This window comes from Bufo bufo, chromosome 3 (genome assembly GCF_905171765.1).
Source record: "Bufo bufo chromosome 3, aBufBuf1.1, whole genome shotgun sequence".
Taxonomy (NCBI): Eukaryota; Metazoa; Chordata; class Amphibia; order Anura; family Bufonidae; genus Bufo; species Bufo bufo.
This window is the reverse complement of record NC_053391.1, coordinates 200,219,432-200,240,362: the sequence shown is the minus strand read 5'-3', so window position 1 is coordinate 200,240,362 and position 20,931 is coordinate 200,219,432. Positions and strand designations below refer to the sequence as shown.

The 20,931-nt window shown below is 43.6% G+C and overlaps 1 protein-coding gene across 1 annotated transcript in view; it reads left to right on the top strand.

The window, feature by feature from the left end:
• ST7L (suppression of tumorigenicity 7 like) overlaps window positions 1-20,581 on the top strand; it is a 144,248-nt gene extending 123,667 nt beyond the window's left edge. Inside the window, exon 15 of the mRNA XM_040423877.1 lies at window positions 20,193-20,581. Within this exon, the coding sequence (XP_040279811.1) occupies window positions 20,193-20,288 (96 nt within the window). The 3' untranslated portion in view covers window positions 20,289-20,581. The remainder of the gene's footprint in view (window positions 1-20,192) is intronic.
• Window positions 20,582-20,931: the final 350 nt, after the last annotated feature.

The window sequence follows — 20,931 nt, the reverse complement described above, 5'->3', positions numbered from 1 at the left end:
ACTTAACAAAAAACAAATATATACCCATTTCAATTATTTATTTTTACCAGTGAAACCAATATAACATCTCAACATTCACAAATATACATTTCTGACATTCAAAAACAAAACAAAAACAAATCAGTGACCAATATAGCCACCTTTCTTTGCAAGGACACTCAAAAGCCTGCCATCCATGGATTCTGTCAGTATTTTGATCTGTTCACCATCAACATTGCGTGCAGCAGCAACCACAGCCTCCCAGACACTGTTCAGAGAGGTGTACTGTTTTCCCTCCTTGTAAATCTCACATTTGATGATGGACCACAGGTTCTCAATGGGGTTCAGATCAGGTGAACAAGGAGGCCATGTCATTAGATTTTCTTCTTTTATACCCTTTCTTGCCAGCCACGCTGTGGAGTACTTGGACGCGTGTGATGGAGCATTGTCCTGCATGAAAATCATGTTTTTCTTGAAGGATGCAGACTTCTTCCTGTACCACTGCTTGAAGAAGGTGTCTTCCAGAAACTGGCAGTAGGACTGGGAGTTGAGCTTGACTCCATCCTCAACCCGAAAAGGCCCCACAAGCTCATCTTTGATGATACCAGCCCAAACCAGTACTCCACCTCCACCTTGCTGGCGTCTGAGTCGGACTGGAGCTCTCTGCCCTTTACCAATCCAGCCACGGGCCCATCCATTTGGCCCATCAAGACTCACTCTCATTTCATCAGTCCATAAAACCTTAGAAAAACCAGTCTTCAGATATTTCTTGGCCCAGTCTTGACGTTTCAGCTTGTGTGTCTTGTTCAGTGGTGGTCGTCTTTCAGCCTTTCTTACCTTGGCCATGTCTCTGAGTATTGCACACCTTGTGCTTTTGGGCACTCCAGTGATGTTGCAGCTCTGAAATATGGCCAAACTGGTGGCAAGTGGCATCTTGGCAGCTGCACGCTTGATTTTTCTCAGTTCATGGGCAGTTATTTTGCGCCTTGGTTTTTCCACACGCTTCTTGCGACCCTGTTGACTATTTTGAATGAAACGCTTGATTGTTCGATGATCAGGCTTCAGAAGCTTTGCAATTTTAAGAGTGCTGCATCCCTCTGCAAGATATCTCACTATTTTTGACTTTTCTGAGCCTGTCAAGTCCTTCTTTTGACCCATTTTGCCAAAGGAAAGGAAGTTGCCTAATAATTATGCACACCTAATATAGGGTGTTGATGTCATTAGACCACACCCCTTCTCATTACAGAGATGCACATCACCTAATATGCTTAATTGGTAGTAGGCTTTCGAGCCTATACAGCTTGGAGTAAGACAACATGCATAAAGAGGATGATGTGGTCAAAATACTCATTTGCCTAATAATTCTGCACGCAGTGTATAGTGTCATTGCTAAACCCTGTGGCAATACCTTAGGCCCTTTCCATGGGCTAACAGAACAGGCAATTATCTGGAATGAACTGTTCATTCCCAATAATTGTTGTTATCAACATTTCCCCCTCTGTATGTGGGGGAACAAGCGCTCATCTCCACAGAGAATCATTCATCTGTTCGGGAGAGGAGAGTAAGCTGCCGGCAGACCCCTCTGGAAGGGGCTTAAAGGGGTTCTCTAGGATTTTTATACTGATGGCCTCTCCAGGCACTAGAACCCACGCCGATCAACTCTTCTACAGTAGTTCTGGCACAAGAACTACATAGCTCCATTAACGGTGTATTTAAGTGCAGTCATGTCCAGTGCCAGAGCTACTGAAAATCAGCTGATCGAAAGTCAGTTCAAGTCAGACCTCTGCTGATTTGATGATGATGGGGCTAGAATAAAGGCCCCCATACATATTAGTGTATTGTTGGCTGACACTTAAATGTATATGGGGACCTCCTGACTCGGTATTTTCACCCAATCTTTTTGTTCTCTTGGGTTATAAAATGCCCCAAAAAGTGTCTGGCAATGGCTTTATTCCCTCTCCCTACTGAATACACATACATGCATTTTGGAGCATTCCGTTCAGTTACGGAAGCGTTTTTCTCCCATGACTGATCTCAATACCGGAAAATAGAAGCGCTAGTGTGACAGTAGCCTAATACAGCCCTTACATTCTAAGGGCACATGCACACACCTGTCACTGTTTTTGCGGTCCGCAAATTGTGAATCCACAAAACACGGATACCGGCCGTGTGCATTCTACATTTTGCCGAACGTACGTCCTGCCCTCTGTAGAACTGTCCTATTCTTGTCCACAAAATGGACAAGGCGGGGCCACTGCATGGACATATAGATGCGGACAGCACACGGTGTGCTGTTTCGCACCTTTTGCGGCCCCATTGACGTGAATGGGTTCTGCATCCAACTCACAAAAAATGGGGATCGGATGCAGACTATGAAATAATTATTGCATAGCACCATAAAAATATTACATTTTTACTAACCGTCCATGATCACTACACGTCCATGATCATATGCATGAGCCCTAATACCGATTGCCGCTCAGCTGCTACATACATGAATACAGTATTAGTATGTCACTTTCACTTTTTAGCTGCTCATCTGTTAATGAACTGTTGACTGCACAAATATATACTAGAATATCTACTAGGCTCTCATGTTAATGGTGGATCTAGTCTGCAAGACTGCCCCATTGTGTAGCCCTGCAGTCTGGTCATTGTACTTTGTGTGCACTGCTGACCTAATTCAAGTGCATCTGTAGTTCTCTTGACATCTTGCAGAGGTTTATGTTGGGAGTATTCATACAGCAGCATAAGTCACCCATTGGCCACAATTGCCTTATTAGGCTACCATCACATCACTGGTAACCTATTCTCTGCCGGAGTTCACCAGATCTGGCATTGCCTGGTACTGCCATTCATTGCTGGACCCCTAGACTATAATGGGATCTGGCCGCTTTCAGTGGGTGCCTATGGCTGTGTTACCATTTGAGCTCCCAGCACGTATATCAAAGATTGTCCCAAAGGAAGAGGCCACAGTCTGCTGCTAGATGAGCATTGCAAATGGGGTTCTGTACAGTGCTTTAGGCCTCATGCACACGGCCGTTGTTTTGGTCCGCATCCGAGCCGCAGTTTTGGCGGCTCGGATGTGGACCCATTTACTTAACACTCCGTGTGCTGTCCACATCCATTGCTCCGTTCTGTGGCCCCGCAAAAAAAAATATAACCTGTCCTATTCTTGTCTGTGCTTTGCGGACAAGAATAGGCAGTTATATTAAAGGCTGTCTGTGCCGTTCCGCAAATTGCGGAACGCGCACGGACGCCATCAGTGTTTTGCGGACCGCAAAACACACCACGATCGTGTGCATGTAGCCTTAGCCTTACATTTCTGATGTGGCCACATTCATCTGAAATACTTATACTTGTGCTCAGCAATTATTGTTTAGTTCAGCCTGTATACACAGAAGGGGTGATTAATCCAAGCATCAGCACCACTTTTTTTTTGTCATAGAAAAGTGCACATTTTTTGTGCAAAAATTTTACACTTTTGGTTTGTTGACACCACACTCCCCACTTTTCCACCGCCCAACAGATTTTCTATTACTCACTTATACCTAAAAAGGACACGTCCGTTTTTAAAAACAGTGCCCATATGAATGCACACTGTTTGAGCGACTGCTATTGAACGCATGAGGATAAATTGCATATTTTTTTGTTAGAAATGTTCACGACATAAGAGAATGAAGCAGCGTTCACCTTCTCGCAGCCAACGTGTAGATGCTTGTGACAATGCAGAACGCTCGCTTGAGTATTTTCCCAGACGACCTGGCAACCCCTGCAATGACCTGTACGTATACCAGACGGGAGCCAACAAGTGGCGCCTTTTATGAAGTCCACGTACAAACTTCACAAACTGAAATACATATATAATAGAGCTATGAAAAGACTGAACACCTCAATAAAGATTAGCCGCAGCCTTTAAATATTACTTTGCACCTGGAGGGGTTAAATTAACAAAACATATTTCTTCTTGGATCTGTGTACTAATTTTTGTCAAAGCAGTTGCAGGCCTGGCAGTGGGGCCTCCTTTCTCCAAACTTCTGCTATGCGTTAAGTGAAAAAATGCAGTTGGACATGGCTGTGATTAATTCCTCTGCAGTCCCTTGCTGGCTGTATTGTAAGCATGGGCTTAGCTATCTGCTCCATCAGTTCCTCTAGGACCATGTTAACTGGATTGCACGGTTTTGCAGATGGGCGTCAAGCGGGGCTCAGGAACCCAACACTGTTAGGAACTTTATTCCGCCTTGTAGTATGGGGTTAATGAACTGCCAAAGGTGTTTCTCCTACTTGCCCCGGGATTGGTGAAGGATCACATATTCGTCTTATTCTACGGTGACTCGGCGTGAAGCAGTAAAGAAGAGGTTAAGAGCGTGACAATCAGAATTAAATGGGAAAACATTCTTGAGAAATAGGTAGCATGGGATATAAACATATATCAAACAGAGCAAAATTCCTTACATATACTATTGCCAAGATAAACTGGTAGTTTCCAAGCCCCCTAAACAAACCCTGCTTACAATCAATTTAGTTTTCTCTATAAACACTGTCTTTTGTCTGTCTGAAGGAGAAAGGAGCATGGACAGCCTCACCGCTGCCGCCATATCTCGTACATACCGTCATTAGACGTCTGTCTTGTCTTGTGTAATGCCTTCCATTCGTAGGGTGCACGGACTGGGAATATGCACTGCTATTCCCTGCTATTTTCATACATTTTACCGTACGACATTCTGAAAATATCTTTGCACCGCTTGCATTTTTTTTCCACTTGATAACATGGAATATGAACTGGCCGCATTCGATACACTGCTTTTGGCTATGTAAACCTATACCGTGTGCACTTGTGCTAGCCGTATGGTGTAGCAGTGGCTGGAGGCTTTTCTGCATAGTCAAAGGGACTGAAACATTTTATAAAAGTCTTTGATCAGTTTATCCCTCCATATGGAAAGACCTGAAGGCAACAGAAACCATTCCCCAGCACCACATCAGTCTAAAGCCCTGCTGTGAAATGCAGTGTCGGTACATAGGGTTAGATTGATCGGTGTTACATATATATATCATTATTTGCTTAAAAAAAAGTTTCAGATGCACTTTCTATATGTTCTATCTGGTTTTTGGACAGTCAGTTTGTGTAAGGATTTCAGTCAGTGGTTTAGCGTACATTGCCATGGAATCAGTGTGTGCTGTCTTCCGTGCAGCACAAGGCTACATTCACACAACACAGACACACAAAAATAAAAAAATTCTCACCTTGCTCCTGATGCTGAAGGACCTGCCTATGGACCTGCTCTCCCAGCGTGAAGACGTCACCATGCGCTCCCAGCTGGGAGCGCATGGTGACATCATCACACTTTGAGCGCAGGTCCTTCAGCATCAAGAAAGAAAGGACTGCCTTTGCGCATGCAAGTGAATGAGGTAAGTAATTTATTCAGATTTCTTTTTTATTTTAACCCCTAAACTGCCATTTTCCACTAGTGTACCCGTTTTTAACTGCCATTAGACGGGTGCACTTCTATCTAATGTCTAAAAATGGTCCCATTTATTTCAATTGGGTCCGTCTGGCTGTGAAAATGACCAAAAATGGGATATTCTATTTTTTGACCACCACTATTTACTGGTCGTTAAAAAAAATGGCTATGTGAATAGCCCCATTGACTTCAGTTTGTTCTAAAAATGGCCATGTGACGGCCGTTTTTCACTGTGACCTAAGATTGCATATATGTCACGGTAGGGAACTTTGAAGCCCTGAACTACACCTGCACCACTGTTCTTACCTAGTTGCATGATCCATTCTAAGCAACAGCCTGCAACTGGATGGCAGTCCCTACTTGACTAAGTGCTGGTGTCTGTGCAGGGAGAAAAGCAAGGACAGAAAGACGCAAGTAAAAATACACCAGAAACAATGAACAAAACCATAACAAACAGAATGGGTCAAAACCAGGAGAGACAATCACAGCCAAAAGCTGAACACAAGAATAAGACTCCAGTGAGCTGGGTCAAAACCAAGAAGTCACGTCAGGTTCCAAATCAGCAGGCAGAAGCAGAGTCAGAAATCCAAGCAAGAAGTCAGTTATCACTAGAATAAATGTAATCTAAGCCAGAAGACCTTATTCACAGGCTGCTTGTCTAAATGGGCCGCACTAAAGTTACAAGGGATGCCCAAAGTCATATGACGTTATGCCGGACGTGCCATTGTTTCCTCTGATTGACAGGCGCTCCTGCACTCAGAGCACTTGCGTAGTTACCACAGAGACAGGACACTGATGGTGCTGCCTGCTTGTGTTTGCGACCCCCAGCATCCCGGGTATAACAATATAGTAGGAATTGTTCAGTTTTGGGTCATATTGATTATGCCTGTCATAAAATGGTGATCAGTGGAAGTTTAGCCACCAGGGATAGATGATCATTACCAAGAACGCCCACATACCATTCCCCATTTCAGTAGATTACATAATTCCTATTGATTTCAGAGAATGATGATTGTGCAGATCCACCTCCTCATTGGGAACATGGAAACTCCACATCTTTGTTTTGGAGCTCATTGGGTTACCTGTGGCTGGGCACCCACCAGTGACCACTTTATGACTTATGGTGGAGCCACACAGAAGTACACGGGCCTACTACATTTGCACAGTGAATAATTTTACCAGTATATGGAAAAAGGTTAATTGTCAGAGGCATACATTGGAACAATTTCACGACATACCAAAGATGTATGCCACTAAAGGCAACCATGTTTGAGGAAAAAAAACTCTATCACCCAACAAATGTGTTAATTTTACTGGATGCCTCCATATACAATAGTATAGTTGTCTACACCACTCTTTACAGCCAAATAAAATAAATAGAGGTATACTGGCTCAATAAAAGCACAAGAGACACATTTTTTGGCTTCTGCGGGGGAATGGGCGCTGTGGTGAAGTGCATGATAAAGGTGTGGTGAGGGTGTGTATCTCACCTGGGTTTTCAGTTTAGCTGGGTGAGATAACTGGAATCCAGAAATGGTGCTGCTTCAGCAAGGCATAGCTTGCTGGAGATCATTTTGTTTAAAGTTGTTCTGGGCTGGATTTTATTTGGATTGATCGGTAGGTTTGGTAGTGGGACCTGCAAGTCCACATCCTTCCAGTACACTTATTCTCTTTAACCTGAGGTGATCGCAGGTGAGGCCAGCTGGGCTGTAATCAATGAGGGATAAACCAATCCTCAGTGTATGAGTCTGGGAGAGGAAGTGACCCTAGAGAGGGGGAAGCCTGTGAGGCTTGGTGTGGTCCCAGCCAGGAGGGCTGGGGGGGCCATGGGGCTGTGTGAAGCCTCAGAAGTCCCATAGCAGTGAATAGAGAGGACACAGAAAAAGAGCAACAAGCCATAAATGTTCCAGATGGGACATCCCCTTTATATAATGGACAGATGAAGATGGTTACGTGGCATACCATAGCAGAGCATTTGTATGTTAATTTCCTCACATAAAACGTGCAATATTTTTATAGAAAAATTCCCTCCATCATGTATGATTCTTGTTTAGTGCTTGTACTATCGTACTGAATGACTCCTTCAAAGCTGGGAGATGATATGGGTAGTTACCAGGCAGGAAATAAATCTGCGTCTGACAGTGCAGCAGAAAGGTGATGGATTATGCAGTGGTGTCGGAGCGCTGAGATGTGAGACCACACACAAACACACACACTCTGAAAGATAACAGAAAAGTGTGCAGTAGGCGAACCGGCTACCGAGCATAGAATGGGTCTGGTTCTTGTTTATCCAAAGAATGAATATTTTACATTATCTGTCATGAACTTGAACAAATGCAGTGTACTGGGGGTCATATACTAACATTCTAGGGCAGTTTTTTGGCATAGAAAAGTTGCAGATACAATTGCAAGTGCCGTTTTGCAACAACATTTCTGACTTTTTCTGACACTCTCGAAGCTTTTCCAAAAAGTGGGTAGGAGAAGGCCAACTCAATAGTAATTGTTTTTATAAACTTTATTTTTTAGTCCCCCTAGGGTACTCGAACCTTCCTTGTTGCAGTGTATTTAGATTTTACTATTAATACTGATTTTACTATGGGTAAGTTTAATGTTAATATTCCACTTGGCGCTCTCTTGCAGTGATAGCGGTGCTGCTCTGATGGTGTCATATACATATTTTTCCAGAAAAGGTGAACTCTCCTTTAGCCTTTCAGCCATGTTGATCATGAGTCAGACACTTCCTGCGACTTCCATCAAAGTCTTCTCCGGGCTCGCGTTGACATTCACAATCACCTTGGTGCTATACACACAACTTTGCCGGGGAATTCTGAAAAGATAATACATGTCAGCCTCAGGTGGTGCCAGCAGCAGAAGTCTACGGTGTAGGAGGGTCAGACTGTGATCTCACCCTGCCTGACTGTGCGATTGCATTAGGAGAGGATATATTGGGATTTAAAAAACTGTGATCCAGATCAAAGCGTAAGCAGATGCATCCTTACTAGGATTCGTCTAAAAGGCATTAGGGTGACATCCAGAAAATGTGGCACGTCTGCGTATGATACGTCTGTGTCTCCATTCAAGGAGAGGGCATAGTAAAACCTATAGCTGTATTAGTAAGAAGTTATATTTGTATGTTAGAACAAAGGTCACACTGGTCATTATGGCTTTTCTATTGTAATAGAAAGGAATCTGCTGCTGATGGTATGGAAATCTAGTCTTCCTTATCCTTGTGATTTCTACGGTTTCTTTTCAGTAGTATATACATTTTTTTAATTTGACTCTGTTGACCCACATCAATTATCTATATCTATCTGTCTATCTATCTTCTATCTATCTCATATCTATCTTCTATCTATCTGTCTTCTATCTATCTATCTATCTATCTTTCTATCTATCTCATATCTGTCTTCTATCTATCTCATATCTGTCTTCTATCTATCTATCTATCTATCTATCTATCTATCTATCTATCTATCTCATATCTGTCATCTATCTATCTATCTATCTATCTATCTCATATCTATATCTATATCTATCCATCCAATCTTGTATCATTGTATGCCTATACAGTGGCATAAGTGGTAGGGTTCCATGTTGTATACCACGGACGTACTACAAAATCAGATGTGAACAGAGCCTAGCATTTTTACATCCAGATATCATAAGCCTGAATGATCACAGTAAAACTATGATGACAGGTTTACACGGGGAGTATCAGGGACAATATTTAAATATAAATAATCCTTGTTCTGTACTTCAATTCAACTTCCATTGGGCAACAATAAGGGTTAATAATGTTGATTAATGGAAAGTGACGGGCAATGTTCCTCGTTGGTCGCTTAATTCATTCACTTCATTGGACTTCAATAATGTGACTAATGACGGGGCGAGGAGCAGCTGATTATCAGGAAGGAAGCGTTCCCTCCCGACAACTGGCCGCTCGTTCAGTAGGGGTGAAGCCCAGTATTTACATGCAGCGATCTCCTTCACCGGTCGCTAGTGCCATCGCTCACCCTTATACAGCTGTACTGTTTCTGGGCAGCAGATCTCTGTTTAGACCACACAATCTGCTGCCCAGAAATGATCTGTACACATGAAAGTTTGATGAATGCGCGTGATCGGCTGCATCTTTAGACGGGCAGATTGTCAGGAACGAGCGTTCGCAGGAATGTTCCTCCCCGTAATCTGCCCGAATATCGGGCCGTGTAAACCCACCATAATAGTTTTATACTGATCAGTCATGTAAAAATGTTAGGTTCTGTTCACATCTCATTTACGTCGGTGCTATATATCTGGGACATTACCCCTCCAGGGAACCCTACGACAATGGCATTCTTGTTTCCCTCTGCGTAGTTAAGCATAATAGTCTGAGTGGTTTAGCGTATGCCAGAACAACCACCCTATATTATTCTCCTATATATAGGCTATGAAATTAGTAGAGTATCCAGGAGGCTTCAATAATCTTCTCTGTTATGCCACCGGCACAGGAATCTGTAATCATCATCTCTAATGCCAACAGGAGCCTGTGCCCACCCCTGTGGAGAGCAGAGAGGCTGGAGGTTGTAATCTCATCATACAGGAGGGTGGGACACATATTCATCTGGCATGAAAGTGTTTCACGCTGCTGCTATGCATGACCCCCAGGGTGGTGAATTTGACATCTTTAATCAATATATAACCCTTTCATGGGAAATTTGGTTTTTCAGAGTTTCCCTTTAAGGAATTTTTCCTGGAACAGAGTTAGGCCTCATGCACACGAACGTTGTTTTTGTCCACATCCGAGCCACCGTTTTTGCGGCTTGGATGCGGACCCATTCACTTCAATGGGGCCGCAAAAGATGCGGACAGCACTCCGTGTGCTGTCCACATCCGTTGCTCCGTTCGGTGGTCCGCAAAAAAATATAACCTGTCCTATTCTTGTCCGTTATGCGGACAAGAATAGGCAGTTTATTAATGGCTGTCCGTGCCGTTCTGCAATTTGCGGACTGCAAAACACACAACGGTCGTGTGCATGTAGCCTTAGAAAGAGTACTACATGAATACTGCTCCTGCTGAGTCGGGATCGGTAATCTTCATCATGCCCCTTCTGAATTACATTTCAGAGGACTTGCTCACATAATAGAGGGGACCGGAGTGGAAGCTCCTGAGTCCTTTCAGTGTAATTGAGCAGCAGATTGGGGGAAGACTGATCCAGACTTGGCAGGTGCAGAACTATCCATGTAGTACTGCTCCACATAGCACAGACCCATTGTAAGCATAAGGGGTGATCTGAACTTTGAACTGTGAGTTGGAGCTTCAGCAGCTTCAAATAAGTAAAAAAAAAAAAGAGAAAAGAAAACCTGGTTTATCCAAGGAAGGTTATTTTTAGTGACTTTTAGCCGCTATAGCCGTAATACACTGCACCAGTTCACAAAAGCAATGTATGGCACAACGCACACTGTGCGGTGAAATATGAGGCTATAAAGTGCAAGGAAAGTCGTAATATGTCCGTATTTCTGCTTAATTCTTGTAAAATCTAGATTTGGCTAATAAGTGCACGCCTATGGTTATGTAGTAAGGGGAGATGCACGGTGATTATGTGGAGCGTTATTTGCTCATTTGTAAGTATGTACTGTATTGCTCAGTATAATGAAGCCAAGTGAAGGGGAGAAAGATGTAGACGTGAAATGGCAATGTAGAGTGTTTTCCCTTAAATGTGCCTTTACCTCCAGTGTCCAGATGGTAATAAGATAACACACTTTCCACCTCCCCTGACTGCATCCTTTCTTTCTGTTTTATGGCCTTCCCATAAGATAAAGGCATTGTTCTCACCTCTCTGCAGATGAAGGAGATTTAAGAATCTTTATCCACTTTGATGCTAGCAAGAAACTTCAGAGCCAAAAGCGCTTCAGCTCAGGCCGTGGCTGAGGTTTTTGATTCTCTGATCCCTTTGGTCTGTGGGAATTCAGGATTTTCTTTCAATAAAACCCTGACTGTGAAGGATTTTCTTATTAAAAGCAGTGTCTGATGTATTTTTCCCCTCTGCTTGTCTGTTCTCTTTTGTTACACATCCTTTGAAAGGCTTCACAGTGACTTGACTTTCCAAAAAGCTTTCACTCTGCCACTCCAATATAGTTTTGGAAAGTGAGAAGCCGCCAAGTGTAATGACTTGGCATGCAGCGCTATTGCTTACAGTGGGATATTGTGCTTGTGAGCTGTTGGTATAACACCTTGTATATACGCAGACACCAATGCAGGAGATGACATTGTCTACCTTCATTCTTTCTAATTGAGAGTGGTGGCACTGCCAGTAAGCTGGCCACACACACTGCAGTCTAACGCTCTACAACAGCAGGAGGGGGTAGTCAAATTAGACAAGATATGGCACCAGATGCCAACCAGGCATCACATGCTGAAGCCTAATTCCACTCATAATCTGGAATTAGGCTACTTTTACACCGAAACTCCTGCAGACGAGCGGAGGATCGGCCAGACACAAACCGCAGCATGGCCAGTTCGCTGCTTGTCTGCTGGAAGGTGTACAGGTCTCCCCCAGACCCCATTATACTTAATGGGGCCGGCGAATATTCCATCCACATTCAGCAGAACCGGATCTGGAGAATTCTGTCAGGCTGTTCTCTGACGAAAAAAGCTGCCGGAATTCATACCGGAGATGTGAAAGTAGCCTTAGGTTCATCATTGACGTCCAGGAACCTGAGGAATTCCATGGAGTTCTTACATTGTAGGATTGTCTAGGGCCATGTTCTCAAGTGCAATAGCTATTTTCTGTCAGGTTTGCTTGCTTTTTGACTTCTAGAATAGCATAACATGGGAAACCTGACCGATCAACTGGCAAAGAAAATGGATTACAACTGATAATGAATATACGACTGATTACAGAGGAAAAAGATGTGATCTATGCTAAAATGAGCACGCTGATTCCAAAGTTATGAACTCGAAATTTGCCTGACACATCTAGATTTTAAGTTATACATGCAAAGCCTATTCAGTTATAATATTATTGCATTATATTGGAGATATGCCAATGGACATGTCCAGACCCGTCCGGATGCACTCAGGCTGATGTCAGCAGTAAGTATATAAGGCAGATTTTGATAAAGTGATCTGTTATAGTGCTATCAGTTTTGAAACTTAAGATGGAGAAACGCAAATGTGTTGACGATCCAGACAATTTATGCTACATATGTGGCAAATACACTACTTGTGATCAGCACAAGAATCTGACAAAGCGAGTGTGTCTTGCAGCTTGGGATGCATTTGTGCTAGTAGTGCAGAACTTCCTTGGGAACAGACGAGCTGTAAACTATGCTGAATTAGTAGACAACATGCTTACAGCATATGAACAACATGGCTGCCGAATGTCATTGAAAGTGCATTTCTTACATTCCCTTCTTGACTTTTTCCCACCCAATTTGGGACACGTAAATGACGAACATGGAGAGAGGTTCCATAAAGATATTTCTACAATGGAGAACAGGTATCAAGGCCGCTGGAATCCCAACATGATGGGGGACTACTGCTGGTTTTTGCAACGGGAAAATATGACCGTTCACAAAAGCAGATGCCTGAAGCACTTTTAACAGTACTGGGCCTTGCTCAAGTAAGACTTTTATACTGAAAAACAAGACTTTTTGAAATTTTGTTATTCCATTACATTTTCATACACTGTTTACTATGCAAACGTTGATGTAGATCAGGTAATTGTTGGAGTAAAACTCGTTCTGTTCAAAACTATTCAATGCTTTCCAAGTTCTTAATTCATTTTGGCATACTTATGCATAGCAAATTTTGTGACTTTTTACAGCAATTCTGACTTTGGATTTGTAATCCGCACACTCGATTTAGTATAGGACAAATGGTTTTTGCCCAGTAGCAGACGAAAAGTTTTTTTTGTTGCGCGGTGTTATAGATATAAGGGGCCATAATGCCAATCGTATCTGTGCCTGCAAGGTGGGTTTCAAAGGGCTTCTGTGAGCATCTGTGTTGGTCCCATGTTCATTTGTGCCTGTATTTCAGTTTTACAATATGCAAATGAGCCTCTAGGAGCAATGGGGGCATTGCCATTCCATGGAGAGCTAAGCCCATTGCGCTTAGAGGCTCATTTGCATACTTTAAAACTTCATTTTTCTCAGTAGTGCAGACACATGTGAACATGGGGCCAACACAGATACCTTCAGCTGCCAAGTGCACATGTAACAGGTCAGCTAGTTTTATAGGTGCGAATCTTCTGACAGATGTCCTTTAAGCAATGATAACTAATTTAGGTGATTAGAAATACTATTATTACTCTACGTTTTAATTTTCAGGTTCTACAATCATTTATTGTATGGGGTGGCCACTTAGCCTACATATCTGTGGAGTTCCCGTGAAACTCTTGGCAATGCAGAGATTAGATAGAACCATTCACTTACTTGAAAATAAAAACACTTGCCTAATGGACCAGATATTTAAAGGGTCCCTGTTGATAGTGGAATGAAATGATTTTACTTCCTGGTCAGTTCTTGCTATTAGCTGGTTATCTTACATATCGGGTGCAGTATCATCAGGTCAACTTCAGTTCCTGCGCGTCTAACATGGAAGCCTCATGCACACGACTGTGATCGGTCCGGGAAACCTGGTCCGTGTGTCTGCCGGATCTCCCATGTATCTGCCAGATCTCCTACAGTGACCTGTGAGTTCAGTAGAAGAGATGCACAATCAGATATGAACAGACTGTGTATCATAAAACACTATACAGTTCAGGGGAGCTGAGGTAGGCAAGGGAAATCCGGCAGACACACAGACCATGTTTCTGGGCCGATCACGGTTATGTGCATGAGCCCTAAGGGGGGTCATTTACAAAGACCGGCGTTTTACACTGGTGTTTGATTTATCCTTTACGGCCAAAGAATGCGCCTAATTTATCACATCGTATGCGCCTTGTCATAAATTAGGCGCGTATTCGGCAGTCCATGCGGCTGATGTAAAAACTACTCCAGTAGTTTTTCATCAAAATATAGGACATTAATTAAAATTTTTGCTGTGGGACAGATTTTCACTAAAATGGGCCCTCTACGCAGTTGTGGCATAATTTGGCATCTATAAACTGGATTTCAATATACACAATTGATCAGTGGCATAAAGGACTCATCAGATGCTCACTATAGAACATGAAGGCTCCATGGACGGGCCTGAGCATAGCACTAACAGTAGATTCTCTGTGCCCCCTTTAAGGCTTAGCATGTGAAGACAGATTCCTTTAATAAGGTTGCTGTCATCACTGGAAACCAGGAGAGATGAATAACCAGCACAGACAATGTTCAAAACAAGGCTGGAAGCAGGTGCCAAAGTACTTTGCATGCAATTTCATTTCCTCACATGGGAAGGGAAATTGTAATGTTGGAAACCACGCCGTAAAGCAAAAAAAAAAAATAAAGTTACGGTTTGCTGATCATAAGGGACCAAGACTTGGCTCCATCGCAATAATCTGTTGTTTAAACATCAGCACATGCCTGTAATGTCAGTGATCCCGTAATGGGCCACATCTTCGTAAAAGGTGATGAGTACAAAGGTGCTGCTCTCTTACTGATCCCTGCAAATGTTATTTTATGACATTGTAGTCTATCTTTACAGTGCTGTTGTGGGTCACTAGACTGCTGTAACATTGTATTCCTGTGTAATGCTTCCATGAACGACATACAAGAGGACCTCTTCCTGTCTTTACATGGCCAGTTGGCTAAACTTGCACAGACAGAACATTCAGGCTTAGAATGTTTTGTCCTCGAGGTGAACATTAAAGAAAACTGCTATAAAACTCTAAACCGTCTAAAAGGCCAACCGGGGACACCAGCCATTCCTGCAAGCAGATTGATTCTTAGCTTATTAAGGGGTTATCTCATCACAGTAAGTGGACATCACCTACTGACTGGCGGGGCTCAGCTCACTGACCCTTGGAACGAACGAGCAGTTGTACACTGCTCCAAAAAATAAAGGGAACACTTAAACAACACAATGTAACTCCAAGTCAATCACACTTCTGTGAAATCAAACTGTCCACTTAGGAAGCAACACTGAGTGACAATCAATTTCACATGCTGTTGTGCAAATGGGATAGACAACAGGTGGAAATTATAGGCAATTAGCAAGACACCCCCAATAAAGGAGTGGTTCTGGAGTGGTAACCACAGACCACTTCTCAGTTCCTATGCTCCCTGGCTGATGTTTTGGTCACTTTTGAATGCTGGCGGTGCTTTCACTCTAGTGGTAGCATGAGACAGAGTCTACAACCCACACAAGCGGCTCAGGTAGTGCAGCTTATCCAGGATGGCACATCAATGCGAGCTGTGGCAAGAAGGTTTGTGTCTGTCAGCGTAGTGTCCAGAGCATGGAGGCACTACCAGGAGACAGGCCAGTACATCAGGAGATGTGGAGGAGGCCGTAGGAGGGCAACAACCCAGCAGCAGGATCGCTACCGCCGCCTTTGTGCAAGGAGGAACAGGAGGAGCACTGCCAGAGCCCTGCAAAATGACCTCCAGCAGGCCACAAATGTGCATGTGTCTGCTCAAACGGTCAGAAACAGACTCCATGAGGGTGATATGAGGGCCCGACGTCCACAGGTGGGGGTTGTGCTTACAGCCCAACACCGTGCAGGACGTTTGGCATTTGCCAGAGAACACAAGATTGGCAAATTCGCCACTGGCGCCCTGTGCTCTTCACAGATGAAAGCAGGTTCACACTGAGCACATGTGACATACGTGACAGAGTCTGGAGACGCCGTGGAGAATGTCTGCTGCCTGCAACATCCTCCAGCATGACCGGTTTGGCATTGGGTCAGTAATGGTGTGGGGTGGCATTTCTTTGGAGGGCCGCACAGCCCTCTATGTGATCGCCAGAGGTAGCCTGAATGCCATTAGGTACCGAGATGAGATCCTCAGACCCCTTGTGAGACCATATGCTGGTGCAGTTGGCCCTGGGTTCCTCCTAATGCAAGACAATGCTAGACCTCATGTGGCTGGAGTGTGTCAGCAGTTCCTGCAAGACGAAGGCATTGATGCTATAGACTGGCCCGCCCGTTCCCCAGACCTGAATCCAATTGAGCACATCTGGGACATCATGTCTCGCTCTATCCACCAACGTCACTTTGCACCACAGACTGTCCAGGAGTTGGCAGATGCTTTAGTCCAGGTCTGGGAGGAGATCCCTCAGGAGACCGTCCGCCACCTCATCAGGAGCATGCACAGGCGTTGTAGGGAGGTCATACAGGCACGTGGAGGCCACACACACTACTGAGCCTCATTTTGACTTGTTTTAAGGACATTACATCAAAGTTGGATCAGCCTGTAGTGTGTTTTTCCACTTTAATTTTGAGGGTGACTCCAAATCCAGACCTCCATGGGTTGAAAAATTTGATTTCCATTTTTTTATTTTTGTGTGATTTTGTGTGTAAAGAACAAAGTATTTCAGAAGAATATTTAATTAACTCAGATCTAGGATGTGTTATTTTTGTGTTCCCTTTATTTTTTTGAGCAGTGTATTAGTCAAGCCCAAATAAGTGCTGTGCAAATACCTGCAAACCAGCCTCATTCAGTGTAGTCAGAGCCTATGGCAGTGACGGCTAACCTTCGGCACTCCAGCTGTGGTGAAACTACGACTCCCAGCATGGTCTATTCATTTCTATGGAGTTCTGAGAACAGCCAAGCAAGTGTGCATCTTGGGAGTTGTAGTTTTACCACAGCTGGAGCCATCACAGGCCTATGGGATCTGTATGCTTACTTCTCATGTTTAGTGGTTCCAACAGTCAGAACCTAAGGACCATTGGAAAAACCTCGTTCACACGTGACAAAAACTCTAAGGCCACGTTCACATCTCCGGTGAACGTTTTCAACAGACTGTTCCGGCGGAGAATATCCTGCCAAAGTTCACCGGATCTGGCATTGCCGGATTCAGCAGATCACCACCAGATCCCTTTCCGGCATAAATGCCAGGTTTAGGCTGGACAAAAGGACGTTGCATGCAGCAGTTTTTGCTCTGGCCGACAACCACCATTTGTGCTGGATCCTCTTGCGGCCTAAATTTGCTTTTGTGAATTTGCAGCTTCCGAGGCAGATCTGCAGCATTGTATAGTTCAAAATAGATGAGGTTTCAATTAGTCTCATCCAAGCTATGAAAAACCATCCACACTATAAATTGACCCATGGTGCAGATTTGATGTGCAGCACGTCAATTTGTATGGTGTGGATGAAATCCCTAATTACATCTGTGGCAAAATCTGAATATAATTCATGAGGATTATGCTGCGGGTCCATGGTAAAATCGGCAGCGGATCCCATGTGGACCTACTTAGGGTTGCCTATGACAGCTATTCATTTTAGCAGATCTATGGTTTGGGTTTTAAGTTCGCTAAACACATTTTATAAGCATCAGCGAACAGCCAGCATCAACCATTTCTGCTGATTTTCTGGCATTAAGGCTGGGTTTCCACATTCAAGCCAAAGCCAGGAGTGGGCTCAAAGAGAGGAGAACGCTCAGTCTCTTTTATACGTGTCTTCTCTTCACGACATGTTCCTGGTTTTGGCTCCAAAAACTGCATCTCGAAACCTGAGCGTAGAAACCCAGCTTAATTGGTTTGCAGAAGCGGCCAATTAACAACAGATGATCTGGCCACCAATCAGACACTGGCTGTTCATTTGGTATACGAGTAGTCTTTTTCTTAAAATAAAATAAAAATCTACCAATATTTGCCTGTAAGGTTGGTGTTCAAAATAAATCTGCAATACAAGTAGACATTTGTCATCTGTCTGATTTTCATGTTTGTTAGGCCTCATGCACACGACGTTGTTTCGGTCCGCATCCGGGCCGCAGTTTTTACGGCTTTGGATGCGGACCCATTCACTTCAATGGGGGCTGCAAAAGATGCGGACAGCACGCGTTGCTCCGTTCCGTGGTCCGTCCAAAAAATAACCTGTCCTATTCCTGTCCAAGAATAGGCAGTTATATCAATGGCTGATTTTCTGAATGATACTTACAAAATGATGATCGGTTCTGCTGACCAGATAATTTTATTTTTTTTACGAGAAAAATTAAAAGCGCACACAAAGCAAAACTGTACTGATTGTGAATGCATATGGGTCATGGTTAAAGGGGTTCTCCAGCAGAATCATTGTAGTGAAACAGGCTGACCTGTGACATGTTCGCAGGTCAGCAGAAGCTAACAGTCTTGGTCCTGTCCCCATCTGTGAGCCTCTCGGAGTCATTCACCACCTGGCACAGGCACTGTACAGGAGAGAACTGCCCCTGCGCCAGGTACTAACACACGACAAAGGCGCGAGACTAAGAGAAGTCAGGGCCAGGTGTGATGCCACTTACACTGCCTGGCCCTGTCAATCAAAGTGCAGGGAGAACGGAGCCTGTAGGAGTAACGGCAACACCCCTGTTACTCCTAGAGGCTCATTTGCACATACTAAAAGTTTGGTTTTCTCGGCAATAAAGCCATAGATGGGGATGGGACCAAGACTTCTAGCACATGGTGCAGGTCAGCCAGTTTCACTACAATGATAAAAGCCCTTTAAAAAATGTTGGTTGCCTCAGTGGGTCACCTGCCCCTCGGGGGACACATCATCGCTGCAGACATTGCCAGATGTTTACAAGCGGGGATTGGCGTGCAGTGGATTGAAGTAGCCGTAACTGAGCAGCGAGGAACAGGTAAGTATGTTTACCTCCACAGGTCCGGCGCGGTGGGTGGGACAGCTGTTTAAGAAAGTTTACTTTTAAATATATACTGCAATACCTTTTCAACAACAAAAAAAGGCACAATTTGCATGGACGTGGAGAGGTTCTTTCACCTTTAGTAACTACTTGAAGTCCCCATGAAATTATTCTGGGGCATCTGTTCTTATGACTCTCCAAGCAGTCGGCAATAAAAGGTCCAGCATGGTGTTACCAGTTGGGAGTGTGTCCCTGCACAGTCTGACACTATCCAATCAGTGCTTCTAAATAGAGGAATTCTACAATATACAGTTATATGAGAAGATGCTCCAGAATCATCATTTCATAGGTAATGCAAGTAGTTGGCATGTCAGGAGAGGTGACAAGTCCTCCTTAACCAACGCCAGGGATTTTTTATTTTATTTTTTTTGCATTTATTTTTTTTATTTGGTTTCATTTCATAAAGTACTCCAAAACCTGAAGAAGTTTCACAGTTTTATGTAAAGGATTCTTAAAGGGGTTGTCCGGTTTTCTGATATTGATCAATATCAGATCAGCGTGGCGTCCAAGTCCTGGCACCCCTGCAGCTTTCAGTTGCGTTTTCATACCTTATCATTACTGATACTTGTCTGCGTTGTATTGAATTGAACCATCACTAATACTGGTGTGTATATTTTTTTTAGCAAGAGAAAAAATATTTCTTAAAAAAAAAAATTTGTTCCATGAGAATTTTCCTGTAGGACACCAGTAAAAACATGGAAAAAGGAAAAAAAAAAAGTCAATTGGTATACATTATGGAGAAGGTGAAGTATTAAAGGGTTAATGTTTCCCATGACAGATTCCTGTGTAGAAGAATTTCCTTTGCATTCCCTTTAGAAGAGAAATGACAGATCTGTCTGTGAAGCAGGAATTAGATAACACCCGACTCCAATTTACCGCATGTGTTGAATGTAGAGGGAATAGCCCTGCCGGCTATCTCCACTTCTCCGTCTGCATGCTGGAATGAAGCCGGCTCTGCTGTGGTGTTGGAACAGACACTGTACTCATATTCTCCTTTTATTCTTTCAGTTTTTCGTGACACTGCTCACACCCTTCACTTTTATGCTGGAAAAGATTGAGAACATCATGCCATCCAGTCTTTGGCACCAGCTGACCCGCATGTAAGCATATCTCGAAAGAACAGAAGACAACAACGTACAACATTTGGGACCTTACCGTCAAAATGTATTTCAGCCATGTCCAGCGGCCCTCTCTTCCAGACTCCAGGATTTGAAATCTGCTGACTGGTCCCTTTAGGCTGGGGCCATACCTTGACTTTTTGTAGCACTTTTAATTGATCTTATTGTATATCATCTTATGTACTGCAGTTGTCACTCGAAGGCATCCAGTAGAGCCAGAATGATTGGGAAATATCAATTTATATACGAAAAGCTGATAATAAAAAAAAGTGAACCGGTCATGCCTTGGTAATGAGTTATTTCTCACTTTGTGTTGGTTGTTTTAAGTGTCCTCCAACTCATCACTGATAGCTTCAGTCAGAGTGATCAAGGTTCTCCTGCTAATTTCATCATCTAAAATGTGTAGAATAAAATTTATGTCCAGCAGGAATATTTCAACGGTAGAAATCCGTAGGTTTTTTGTGTATGAAAGTGTCCGATGCGATCATGTTCCATGGCTAGAAGTTGCTGTATAGGCACAATAATGGTACTGTTTGGGTGAGCAAAGCACAGAAACCAGAGGTGGACTGGGAACTTAAAGTGGCCCTGGAAAAAATAAAATAAAGGTGGCCCCGATCTTGTAGGCGAGT